Source organism: Drosophila virilis, chromosome 3, assembly GCF_030788295.1.
Source record: "Drosophila virilis strain 15010-1051.87 chromosome 3, Dvir_AGI_RSII-ME, whole genome shotgun sequence".
In the NCBI taxonomy this organism is placed as follows: domain Eukaryota; kingdom Metazoa; phylum Arthropoda; class Insecta; order Diptera; family Drosophilidae; genus Drosophila; species Drosophila virilis.
In genome coordinates this window covers 11098229-11111876 of record NC_091545.1, presented here as the reverse complement: position 1 = coordinate 11111876, position 13648 = coordinate 11098229, and the positions used below count along the sequence as shown (strand labels likewise).

The following is a 13648-nucleotide window of genomic DNA, read 5'->3' as shown; positions in this document are numbered from 1 at the left end:
GGCATGCAACATGACTACTGCAGCCTCGGTTGCCACTTTGGCAGTTAATGTAACGCTTCTGCGCAATTATCGTTATGTGCTAAATTAATACCCTGTAATTACATAAATGCTGCTAGTGCGTTGAATCTAGACCTGATTAAGAGAACTAACCAACTGAATAATTTTATAAATGGTTTAAGAAGCTAAGTACTCATTAATACTTATTTTACGAAAATGTTCCCATCTTTTGTGTATATATGCATATTTACCGTGTTATATATACAAACCAATAACCGTTTCTTGATTTTACAGGGTATTTATAGTCGAGCACAGTATAGCTGTTCAAGCTGTTGTTGTACTGCCACGGGCGGCGCCTAGAAGCATGCAACACTTTTTGCACATCGCACAGACAGAAGCTGCACGTACATACATTAGTGTGTAAATGTGTGTGCGTGTTAGTGTGTATATGTGTGCGTGTGTATGTATTGCTGTAGTAGTGTTGGTAGGTACTTACCATTTAGAACATGCACACGCACACTGGCAACATCTGCGTTCGAGGGGGCGCACGAGTATTTGCCGGAATCGGCCAGATCTGCATTCTGTATGAGCAGAAATGAGGTTGTCACATCGCCCTTTTCGGTAATTACCGACACGCCGCCTCTTGATGAATCATAATTAATGACCTGCAAATGGAAGAGCATTACGCCAAAAGGCCGGGTTAGTAAGTGTGTGTGAGTGTGTAGGCAGAGCAGAGGAAGCCCCCTCACAACAGCAGCACATAATGTGAGAACAATGAGGGGAGCAGTAAATGTTTTTCTTTGATTTTACTTTCTTTTTGTTTTTGCTGTCTGTTTAAGAACTTTGCTGCTGGCAAATAATAATAAGCAAGTGCCCTACGCTTGTTTTATTTATTCTGTTTCGAATGTGTTGCTTAACGCTGATGCTCAAATATCGTATTATTTTTTTGTAATTTTTAAATGCGTGTGACAGCACTGTGGGATGGGGTGGAGGCTGACGGCAGTCTGTGATGCGTAGCAACAGCTGCGCTTGACTGACATTACAAATCAGCGACATGTCAGCGCGTCTTGTTTACTTTTCAGTAATGTGCTCTCCCTCCCCCGCCAGGCGTCAGCCATACAGCCGAAAATGCGTTTAAAATTGCCATTTTAATTGGAATTTGATGGCCGGGCGCATGATTAAAGTTGACTTAACAGAGCTAATATCAAAGGATCTTTAGTTCGCAGCGCAGGGATAAGATGACCGAGAGAGAGAGAGAGAGAGAGAGAGAGAGAGAGAGTAATAGTTAGCTACAAAAATTATGTTAATCAAGCGGGCGGGGACCAGCTTCGGGTTCACATTGGGCCAAAAGCAACTGGCTCGAACGATGGCTCATTATGATGATGCTGATGGCGCTGACGACAATCTGTGCGATAGTCAGCCGCCCTCAAAGTCAACTTCATTATCGATTATTGTAGGGGGCAGCAGCAGGGCAAATGTCAAATGTCGAATGCTGCTAACAGCGGCCAAAACCAGATGCATATTGAGTCACAAAATGAAGCGAATGCTCAAAGCGCTGACAAAAACAAATACCAGGAATAATTTGCCAATACCAATACACAGAGAACGCAGGGAGCAGGAAGAGTGCGAGAGAGCGAGAGAGTGAATTGAAGAGTAAAGGACTAAGGGCAGAGCGCAGAGAGCAAGTAGCTGACATTAGCACATCATGCCGTTGACAGCGACAAGAAAATGGAAGAAACAACAGAACAGGCGGAAATGAGCAGCTGTATTGCCCCCCCTTTTAGAGGTCAAAACAGGGCAGGCAGGGCAGGACGCATAATTTGCTCTCTAATCTCAACTAATCGACGGCATTTGCAATAATATGAAAAATGAAAGAAAAGTTGGCGTCACTGATACTGATGACGATAGGGAAACGCACATGCAGCCGAGGCTATAGCTATTGCCCTGGTCATGGCATATAGCATACAGTTGGAGGTATGAAAATGTGGATAGACATATAAAAAACAATGACAATGCCCGAAACTTTGGCATAACAACTTTGGCGCACAGGCAAGTTAAAAGTTTGCCTATCAACAGCGACTGGCGAGGTGAGTGGCGGAAATAGGGTGTGCAGAAACTAACGAAAGTCTGGTTGCCATTATAGTCCATTGCTGTCGTCGCTATCAGCATAAATTTCGTATTTGTATTATAATGTTTGTAGTTGCCTTTGTTCCACCCATTGTAGTTGCCGTTTTTGTTGCTTGCAAATTGGTTAATGAAAGCGACGGCTTACTTTGACAGGCAGACAACCCGACAGCCAGCTTACAGACTGGCAGACTGGCAGACTGGTAAATGCCGAATGGCAAGCTGACAGCCAGTGAATCTGCCTTTGCTGGCTACGTGAATTGGAAAAAAAAAAACGTTTTGCGACAGAGCTGCATCAAATATGTACAACTTTTACTACCCATAGACGAGTGCAGCTGTTTCGGACACAAAAATGAAATCAAAAATCTTTTTGCCAAGCGCCACATGCTAAAAATGCGCATACATTCGATTTATGTGGCACTTGCCAACACAATAAACGAGCAAAAAAAAAAAACCAAAGCAGTTAAATGTGCATAAAAGTCTGTCACACTGTCTGATCGGTGGAAGGGCGCAGAACAACAGGATGATACGAATGCAGCACGAGCGCTCCACTCGTCGACGATACAGTTGCCAGTTGCCAGTTGCCAGTTGTGGGCATGAACTTTGGGTAAAAGCCTGCTTTGACAGCCAGCTAATAGCTGGCTAAGTCCACTCAACAGCTCACGGAACTTTCACCGACCGCACAGTTAAGCGCTATATGCACATAACTATGCCAACAACTGCGAGGGCTGCCCAAGAAAAGGTAGTGGTATTTATACCAAAGTTGGGAATCAAATCTGGGCTTAGTTAAACTATTAGCGGCTAATCGTTTTGGGTGCTCTTAAATAACTTAAGGCAGGGCACAATTTACGGCAACTTCATGAGCAAACCGAGCGTCAGACCGACATATGCCAGAAGCCAATGCGGAAATGGGCGCAAAGAGTGGGAAGGCCGGGTCAGGCGAGCTAACACTGAGAGAGGAAATATGTAACACGTTAATTACAATTAGCAAGCGGATGTGCGCGAGCAAAAAAGTGTTGCATACATTTAAGCGCCTGGCACGAGCAAGTGCATCAACTAAGTTTATCCATCCATTAAACTAATTAACAGCAAATTTGCATGGATCGTAAATAATCCATGTGCAGCATGGGCAAGGACGCCAACTTGGGCTAAGGTTGCGGCAGAGCGCACACACACACACTGGAAAGGCCACCTGCCAGAGGCACACAATTGTGGCGCGTGGCGCTGCAAGGATTTTAATTAGAAAATTCCAGAAATACAAGTGCCAGCTAAAAGTGAGCAGCAGCAGCGCCGAGAGCGGCAGCGGCAGCGACTGCAACAGCAGTTGGCGGCAGGATTTGTGCACTTTTAACACGTTGCCAGCAAATTCGCCTTCTCCTCGCCTTTCGCCCAAGTTCCATTTTTTTTTTTACTACATTTTTTCGTTTGCTGTTTTGTTTGGCATTTGCATTGCAATTAGCTGGGCACTATAACGACCACGTCTAGTACTCTTGCTCTCTCTCTCCGTTTTCTCTCCTTCTCAGTTGCTCTCCCTGGCTTTATTCCTGGAGCGCTTTAAGCGCTTTTAATGCCGCGCAATTAGCCAGGCTGTTTATGCTGCGTAAATCGCTTGAAACTAACACAACTAATTGACGGGCAACAGCGCGCGGGCCAAGCACGTACCGGGATAATGCAACCACCTGGATGACCAACCAGCCTGTTGTTTCCATGTTCAGCTGATTTTCATGTTTCCCTGTTGCTTATCAGCAGCTGTAAAAGGTATTAACAGGGCCAGTAAGAGTGCGTGCCACTAAAGCGCCATTGACCCACTTTCTTGCCACATGCAACTGCGTTGATTTACTCATTAAAATATCAACGGCTGACATTTTAAATTACGTCCGTAAGCTGCACACGAGATGAGTCGAGTGCTTCCTTGAATTAAGGATCCTTTCAGCACGGACTGAGTGCTGAGGCGTTGGTCAATCGGTGTCAGTTGGCAATTGAAGCAACGGATCGCTATCAGAACAGTTGACAGCAACAGGCATTTAAAGCGATAAACTCATCGATAAACATTAAAGAGAATTTTCAAAAAAATGTTCGACATGTTATCGAAATATATCGATTGACATTGTAATTATAAAATAAAAAAGAAATACTATTAATGAGCGTAATTTATGACTTTGCTTTTCCTTGATTAAATGTCTGCGTGTTCAAATTAAAGTGAAACGAATAAAATTAGTTTAACAACTTGCAGTAATGTCGACTGTCAAAATAGTCACCACAAAAAGATTAAAAATAACTCTGAAATTTCGGTACAATTGCAACAATAAAGTTTAATTACCTCCTCGTGATGGTACCAGAAGATGTAGGCCGGCGGCTCGGGACTGAACTTTACAGTGCAAGTGAGATTTATGGTGCTGCCTTTATCAACGTGAAGGTCAGGTCCGCCAAGTATGGTCGCCGTTGGCACTGTCAACAGGAAGCACCAATGAAAAACGCAGACGAGTAACCGAAAAAAAAACGAGAAGAAGAAGAAAATGGAGGGGTCATAAGAAGAAGAAATGCTTGAAAAACGTTGTTAAAATGAGGCAGACACAGGCTGGCCGCCTAGGTAGGAGGCTCGGAGGCTGAAAGCCTGGCTGACACTGCAGAATAATAAACTACAAGATAAAATGAAATTATTGTCGTATAAAAACCAAGTCCTCGACGTTCCATCGTTCCCTCCAGTCGACCAGTTGTCCTCGCTCCTCGCTCCCGCCTTCGTCCTTGTCCCAGTCCTCGTCGCTGTGCGTGTTGCTCACTCGTTTGCTGTATGTAATTTATTTGCTCAAGAACTTTTTTGCTTGCCTTGGTGGCGCGAGTGTCCTTTGGCTTTGTTATTTGCGACAAATGGTTGATTTTTTTTTATGAAGCCAAAGCTAAAGCCAGAGCCAGAGCCGCTGCTCCCAATTCAAGCCCAAACTCGTAGTGGGAGCGTACAGTACTCACATACTTAGACTCGTATACTCACCGACAACATTCAGACGTACAAAATAACTGCGAACGGGCTGCGTTGATATCTGGCACTCGTACATGCCCGCATCTCGCTTCTGGGCCCACTTTATCTGCAGCGTCCAGTCGTCGGTGTCCTGATGATGTGTGGCCTGAAACCTCTGATCGGACGTGTACGTATAGGAGCCCACTGTCAATATGTGTATGTCCCGATGCCGTATCCAGGAGACCTGCGCACAAAAAAGGAAAAGCAAACAGGGATATTGCACAACATGTCAATCAAATGAAGCTATGCGGTGTCATAGAGCATGAAGTATTCGATGGGAATATGCTCAGGTAGTGCGAAGGAGAGAGAAAAGTGTGACCAAAGGCTTGTAAACTATGCAGACGGAAAATACGATTATCCGACATTTCGTATGTTATGTTTTCAAGAGGTCCTCAACATGTTCTTAGATTGATTACCAAACGACCAAAGGTCTAGCTCTAGATTTTTCATTTTTTTGTTCTTGTGTCTAAAGAATCAACATACCCTCTTTTTGCTCTAACAGCATCTGGGTATACCAATCCAAAATATTGCTGTTTATGGCCAGAGGTAAAAAGCAGGCATTAAAAATGCAGCAATTGAAAAACGAATTGCCGTCGCAGTGCAATCAAAATCGAATGAAATACGCAAGTGCTCTGCAGGGCTCTTCTGGTCTTTGTTTTCGGTGTCCTTTAGCGATTAATCAGCAGCCATTGCGTATTTTCGTTCTGTTAATGGGCGCGTATCTCAGTCAATGTTGCCGGCATACATGACGTATGCGCAACGTGATGTGCTGCACATGAGCCTGGGCCTGGGCTCCGGCAGGTTTATGACCAGGCTGTAATCCTTGAGAAATCTGGGCATGAGTATTGCTAGTGTGTGTCGTGGAGTGTGTTTGTTTGTGTGTGTGTGTGTGTGTCCCATTGGGACTGTAACTGCCTTTTTGGGTTTGCTGCTGGTGAGTTTTGAGTTGTTTTAGCTTTCGCTTAATTATAACAAACTTTTTGAGTAGTTGCATCGCTGAGATATAACTTTATAAGCTGCACGCTAAACAGGAGCTTGTCTCCCCGTCTCTCTTTCTCCCTCTCTATCTATCCCTCTCTGTCCGACACTTGATATGCACAACTTATAAAGTCAAATGTAAATGCAAAATTATCGCACTTGCCAGGCGCCGTGCTCCAAAAACTTGCGAAAATGTTGCCTACAGCTGCCTTCACGCCCCTAACCCATTGACTATGGTGGGCGTGGCACATTTTGGTGCGTGCGTTTAATTATACGAGATGTTGTTGCATACTAAACAATGGCCCCCACCGCCAACAGTCGGGCTGCGGATTGTGGAGCACCCAGTTTGGCAGTTTTGTGCGACGCATGTGGACCGCAATGAGTGTATAAAAGTGTGAAAAACATGTCGACAGGGGCTGCCATTAAACAAACATTTTACGCAACAAATTAAAGTGTAATTAACAAGTGCACGCTGTGCGCCAACAACAGCAACAACAGCAACACACGCACTCGCCTGACACTGTCCCAGTGCATGCAGCTCCCCTTTTTCTGTTCCCCTTACCCGGCATATTAGCAGCAGAGCTCCTAGTGTAACACACATACATGCCACACCCCATATCCTACACCCCCCCACCCAATTGCGTGCATACACACACGCACACGCACACTTGCAGAGCATGTCCTGCTGAGTTGGTTTCGGTTTGTTGTTTGGTTTTCTCGGCTCGGACTGCGCCAAGTGCTGTTGACGCGTGCGGCGAGTGCAATTTTCACGAAATTGTTTAAATAATTTCGCGCTTAAATGCAATTGCAAGTGTTGTTGCAGCCCCATAGCTGAGGCGTGGCCAGCGCGAAAAAGGGCTGCCCACCCACTGCAGTTAGTCGCTGACGTGTGGCAAAGCCGGCTGCCGGTTGCCACTCGACGCTTTTGTGTGTTGCCAAGAAATTAAAAGTTGCTGCGAGCTGCAAGTCCTTGTGATGGCGAAACTCCTGCTCCCGCTGCACACACTCTAGCTGCTGATGCTGCTGCCTGTTCCTGCCGCTGGCGCATTTGTGTCAAGTGCTCGGTAGTTCGGCGCGTGTGCTAAAAGTTTGTTGGTTTTTGGCATTTGGAGCGCTGTTTGTTTGCCTTAGTACCGCGTGCGACGCATTGTTTGTTAATGAGCGTTCGAATCCTTTTGGCAAGCTCTTGCTCCTCGCCAAACATTGCCCAGGCCAACCTTTTATGCACCCCGCGGCGTGCACGTGCTGCTCCAGCTGCTGCTGCTCTTTGGGGTACTCCTGTGATTAATCGCACTGCGCAACACTTTCGTTGACTAATTATTCATAAACTTGTCTGTCGCGCATATTAAAAAAGTTCAGAGCAGCCGATCAAAATTGTCCCGCTCAGGCGGCATCTCCGACAGTCGTACATTTAATTTTTATATTTACACAACAATTTTTCTTTTAAATGTATATTTATAGAGAACGACAGTACTGGTGCTAATTAAATGTTTAAAAAATGCCAAATTAAAAATCTTGCCATACGAGTAGACAAATATTTGCCCCAGCGTGACAGACTCTGCTTATTATAGCCTGTAATTAGTGAAGTTTAAAGCTGGAAAGCATGGAGGCATCCGATTTGGAGAGTCAATTCTCTATCTATTCTCAAATTAATATACATTTGGGTTTATTATCATTGAATCTGTGAAGGGTCTCTGACAGTCAAGTGCTTGCAAATGAGTATTCTTGACACAATACATATAAGCCTCGATATCCAGGGTATCTAGTAGTCTATATTAATCAGCTTTTACTAGAGCGTCCTCTTAGCAGAAAAAATAAGCAGCACAACAGGCAACAACTTCAATGGGAGCAGCAGGTTGCCATGGGAGCTACGTTCTGGCAGGCTGTCTCTTAAATAGATGGGAAAACGTGGCGGGGCGCAATTAAAGCAGATAAACAAAGGCAACAAATGCAATAACAGTCGCGCTTACAGAACAGAATACAAAAATTTCTAAATTTCTGAAAGCAAAACAACTTAATGCGGACTTAGGACCCAGGTCGCGCCCTAACTGCCAGCAAGAAAAGGTCCTTACTCTCACTACCGCACAGCACGTCGCAGACAATACACAAAACAAAACAACAAAAACAACAAAATCGAAAAACAAACAAAAAATATGCCCATTTTGTTGAGCTGGGCGTGTAACTAATTAAAAATTTCGCAGTCATGCTAGGGGAATTACATTTCGCCGAGCAGGTTGCCAAATCAACGAAGTCAACAACAAGCAAAAGAAAAGCTGCGCGCATGTAGAATACTCTAGTAGTTGGGGTTGCAGGTAGGAAAGCGTGGAGAGAGGGAAAGATACACACATAATGTCAAAAACTTTAAAGGCTAGGCGGATCGTCACGAACAGCCGAAAAGTTTTAGTCATCTGCTGTTTTCACTCACCGTTTTGTTGGCCAAATTGCGAACGCGGCAACTGAGATACGCGGATTTGCCCATGAGGGCGGTGACATTGCGCGGTGTTGAGGGATCAAAATATGGCTCCATCCATTTGGGATGCGTGTAGGCGGCGGTGGGCATCGTTGCCAGCGCTGCTGGCATTGTAGTCAGCTCATCCAACGAGTTATAGCCCTCGATGGGTCCATGCACGCCGCCATTTGTCATATCTGCAACGAATTTGCCAAAGCAAAGTGAAAATCTATAAATATATTTCACATTGGAAATTGTTATAGCCGCAATTTGGTACTTTAAACCTTTTCTTGCTTTTCACTTGTGGCTTTAAATTTTCAGTAAAATTTCACTTTTAAAGAATTTAAAAAATTTCAAACATTTATATTAAATGCCTTCCCAAAGCGTTGCCAATAAGGAGGCTATTTTTATGGCTAATGAAATTTTTATCATATTTTGGTCTTTAAATAGAAACTGGATCAAAAATGTATGGTAAAAAGTTCACGGATTTCTATTAAATCTTATTTTATGTTATTTTCAATGTATTGATATCAAAATTACTCAAAAACTAGATTTTAGGTGTTACATTTTTCTCGTTAACTTCCGCAATTCCTAGTTAAAGCAATATACTCTTCAAGACTTAAAATGATAAAAAAAATGTTCTAGCATTTGTGAATTTACCTTTTACTCCTCGAGAGATGAGCTTTGATCCGAAAATGTCAAATGTGTCTATTTGCAGAGGCATACGTGAGCTGGAGTTTCATTTTGTGTAGGTCCGAGTGTGTTTTTTAGTAGTATTTTGTCGTCGCTCGTCACAAAACATTAAAAACTCGTTGACAAAAGTGGAGAAAACACCAAAATAAAAAACAACTTAACCAACTTTTCAGAGTGCACAATTTTGTTTGCAGCAAGCGACAGAAAAAATAAAAATAAAAACAAGAAATACACATCTGTGAAAATCAGAAAAACGTCAGAACCTGAGCATGGCTACATGCTTTAAGTTTTGACAGCACTCGTCAGCTTGAAGGCTGGCGCTTGACTTTTGTCATCGGCTTAGTGCAGCAAAAAAAACGTTGTTCATTAAGCCCACAGGCCCTGCTGCAGGCGCTGCAGTGGTCGAAAGGTGCACAAGTGGCCACAATGGTAGCCACTGGCAACTCTTTAGTTTCAATTTAGAAATGAACCACCGAACCACCAAAAGAGCACCAGCGAATGCGAGGGCAAATGCATTTGAAAACCGCAAGCAGCTGCAAAAATGAACGCACAGGCAATGCAAGGGGCATAGATATACGCTGCGCTGGGCAGCTGTAGTCGGAGTAGGAGCAGGAGCAGGAGCGAGATATGTTGGACCTCTGGCCTGTTGGGCCAGGCACGGAGGGCAGCCTTCAAGCGAGTGAAGTGTTTGCGGTTGGCAAGTACAAGTGCACACACACACACACATACACGCAGAATAAAACGAAATTGTGTCACTGCTTACATCACGAGGCAGGCTAAATCTACACACACACACACATGCATAAGCCACGCCCACGTGGGCAACCGCAAGTGACTGCGCGTGTGTGTGTGTGTATATATGTGTGGAAGAGTCGAGCTCATGGTTATGCAAAATATTTGCACTCAAATCATATTTCAAGGATTAAAACTTGCATTCATTCAAAAACTGTTTTTCCACATGCACGCCTTCAACACAGATACACACGCGCACACACACACATGCAGATAGGGTCTTACGCACATATACAGAGACACATCTATGGCCGCCCTACAACTTCGGCTTCATTAAACAAAAGGTTGCCAGCATATGACGCGCATTTGTATGCATGAATTGCCGGCAAGTAGGCGGCTTGGGGCGTGGCATACAAACGATAGACGCTTAACCTTAATACGCTTAATACGCTTAATACCAGTGGCAAAGAAAATTGCACAAATTTTCTGTAAATATTGCATTCAGTTTTAATGAAAATGAAGCCCGCAAAAGTATGCTACAGATTCTGTAAAAACTCCAAGCAACGATGCAACAGCTTTAAAGTCAAGCAGAGCTGTTGGGCATTAAGCGCTGGCAAAAAAAAAAAAAAAAATTCAATTGCCTCAGCTGAATGTGCTTCATTTCAGGCCCATGTGTGCCAGTGAGTGTGTGCTGGCATTGAATGTGTGTGTTTGTATGGGAAGGGGTGATTGAGTGTTTGCTTAATCATTACGTAGGCCTGGCACGCCTTCTGACTGAGTGGCAGACAAAAAGGCAGGCAGCCAGTCGGCCCTTTCATACAATGACTTTGCATACTTGCGTTTAATTTGCGAGGACAACGCGGCGGGTGGGTGGAGCGAGGTGGCGCGTAGCAATTAAGAAAACTTTTGTAATTTCCCTGCTTTCATGTGGGGCATATTTTCTATGCTCTGCAAGGCAAGCTAAATAGTTGTGCTTTGGGCAAGCAAAAAAGCTTTATATGTAAATATTTTTTTTTTTTTTTGGGAATTTTAAAGTATTTTAGAAAAAGCTTCTTAGCCTAGAAAAAAAGTCATACCCTTTGTTATTTGAAGATACCTTATATTGGCAGAGTATTCTGAAGTCAGTCAGTTAGTTTTGTTGGCACAAGTTACTTGGTTAATTTTGGGAATTTGATCCTGTTCCTGTGAAATGATGCGTAATGTGCAACACTTTGAACCCACAGCTCAATGAATTTCGAGCCTGGTAATTGCCTGCTTATGGAGGTCTCAAGTTCAAGACGCATTTAATTGTGTTTTATGGCATTGAATTTGTAGTCAATATCAGCACACTTCATTGGCTTTTGCTATCTTGCGTCTGTGTGTGTGTGTGTGTGAGTAATTAAAAATCAACATGCGGCGCCAGAAATTGACCTGCCTTGTGGGCAATGTGTGCCTGGCCCTGCCATTAATTTGCTCCCACAACGCAGCATGACGAGTGCTATTCTGATTGGACTTGGCTTGGCTGGTTGGAGAGAAGCAGAGAGAAGCCTCGTGTGCATGCCAGCATGAATAATGATGCCTTTTGACATTGTCTAAGTAGTTTTATGCGTGGCAACATGAGTTGGCTGAAAATCCAGCGCACAGCCAAATACTCGCAAGTTGCCGATGAGCTGTCATCGGAGCTAAACTGGACGACACGCTGATTGCCACTCGAGTATGCATGCGGCACGCCATCGGCACCTTGGCGACGGCGACGACGGTGGCGTCGGTGGCTGTGGCGGCATCGACGGCAGCTGCTGTTACTGCTGGCAACCACTTAACCACTCAACCACTCAGTTACTCATTTATTTATGTGCTGCGCAATGCATTGCGCGGCTTTTGTTGCCAACATTCTACGTTCTTATTCAGCGCCCGGTGCTGCTTCTCGCCGGTTGCGGCTGCCGTCTTAATTAAGCTTAAATGATGCTGCAAAATTTATTTCATTTCGCACTCGAGGCTCGCGACTTAACCTGAACCTGATGTGGGAGCATCTTCTATACGAACGGCATGCATATAAATTATCCAGGCAAATTACATGGCACATGGCGAAAATTGAAATGTGGCTACTGTGACACGTGTGTGTGAAGGTGTGTATATGTGTGTGCGGGTGTTTGAGAGGAATGGCCTGCAGGGAAGACAGAGCACAGCTGTCATATTTGTTTTATTTACATGTCAGCGTTGATTATTTTTAATGCTCTTCATTAAAATGCTTCAATCGGAAAATGCATCAATTGCTCGCATGATTAATCCATGAAATAACTCGATTTCAATTCTATTGTTCAAAGGCAAAGTTTTTAAATTTGTTTTTACAGCTTGCGGATATTTACAAATTTAACAATGAATAAGGCGTCGTCCATTCATATTGTTAAGCAGATAGCATCATTGATATGTCATTTACGTAAAGCTGAGATCCTGGCACGCCTTCTTTACCCAAAGTATTAACAGATAATTCATGTTTTATTATTTAAACACCTGTTCAAACTATAAAATTTAGTAGAATACTTTAAGTTTTAAAAAAATATAAGGAATTTTGCTTGTTTCTTGGTATTTCAAACCCTTTGAGTGAAAAACTCAGAGGTATTCAGCAGTTTTTTGCCTTTGTCTTTAGTCCTTAGACTTTGTGTAACTTGTTATCCTTAACGTTGATTGACAACATTTTTGCGCAATGCTTTTGTTGGTGCTGTTGCCTGTCTTGCTCTTGTTGCTGTTGTTCTTGCTGTTGTTGGCTTAGTTTGTTTGTCTTTGCATAGCCACTTCGGCTGACAAAACATGCGATACGATGCGACACGGCACGATAAGAAGCACAGGCAAGAAATACACTGGCACACACACTCACACTAACATACATAACTCTTATTATGAAATATTCGTAAAATTTCATACAAAGTACAAGCAAGTGCCATGTGTGTGTGAACGTGCGTAAGTGTTGTGCGAGGCTGTTAAAGCTAAAAATATAAAATGAAGTTTACTCCAAACAAGAAGTTGCCTGATTCTGACTGGTTAGCTGGTTGGCTGGCTGGTTGGTTGGCACACTGCCTGAATCTGGCAGGGCTTATCACCTCTGGCCTTAGAGCTGAAGCTTATAATGAAGCATTGTTTGTTGCACAAAGTTTGGCTCAGAATGAAAACAGCAAGAAACCAGGCAAGAGCCAACAACAAGTCAAGTTTCGAAGAAAACCCAGTCTCTGAGCATGTGTGTGTGACACATTGTAGGCATGTGCGGGGTATCTGGCTGCTTGACAAGATATTAAAATAATATTTACAAGGACTAAAGTGGTGCGTATAATGCATGAGATGCCGTGCAGCCAAACACGACCATGTCTTAGCAGACAGTCTCAAGCTTACAGGATAATAAGCAGCATCTGCATTTGAATTTGCCAATGTGATGACCCGATTAGAGCTGTCCTTTGCCCTTTTGTTATTGTTTGGCATTTTCGACAAGGTCCTCTTGTTTTTATTAATGATCATCATAGATTTTCCAATCACAAACTGTAATCCCTTGGCCCCCTAATGGCAACTAGAGTCGTTATACGCTCAGCCCTGCTGCCATTTTCCGGCTCACATTCTCCACTCTCAACTTTTTCCTTGGCTGCCTTACTTTCTTTCTTCTTTTTTATTTTGGGTGTGCCAATGTGTTCGGC

General features: G+C 43.7%; 1 protein-coding gene across 6 annotated transcripts in view; it reads right to left on the bottom strand.

Annotated features, from left to right (window-relative positions):
• The window catches only part of dpr6 (defective proboscis extension response 6), a 92188-nt gene that overhangs the window by 26261 nt on the left and 52279 nt on the right, over positions 1-13648 (bottom strand). For 3 of the 6 annotated variants that reach the window (XR_004303770.2, XM_015175764.3, XM_002047088.4), the window contains exons 3-6: positions 8541-8761; positions 5111-5321; positions 4442-4569; positions 494-662 (exon numbers count right to left, since the gene is read on the bottom strand). Coding sequence is in view for 5 of the 6 variants with exons in the window: in XM_015175764.3 (XP_015031250.1) it covers positions 494-662; positions 4442-4569; positions 5111-5321; positions 8541-8761 (729 nt within the window). In the remaining variant the exon portion in view is untranslated. Of the gene's footprint in view, positions 1-493; positions 663-4300; positions 4364-4441; positions 4570-5110; positions 5322-5620; positions 6374-8540; positions 8762-9224; positions 9396-13648 lie in introns of those variants that run through there. The other 3 variants (XM_070208619.1, XM_015175763.3, XM_032435184.2) reach the window with 3 other exon arrangements.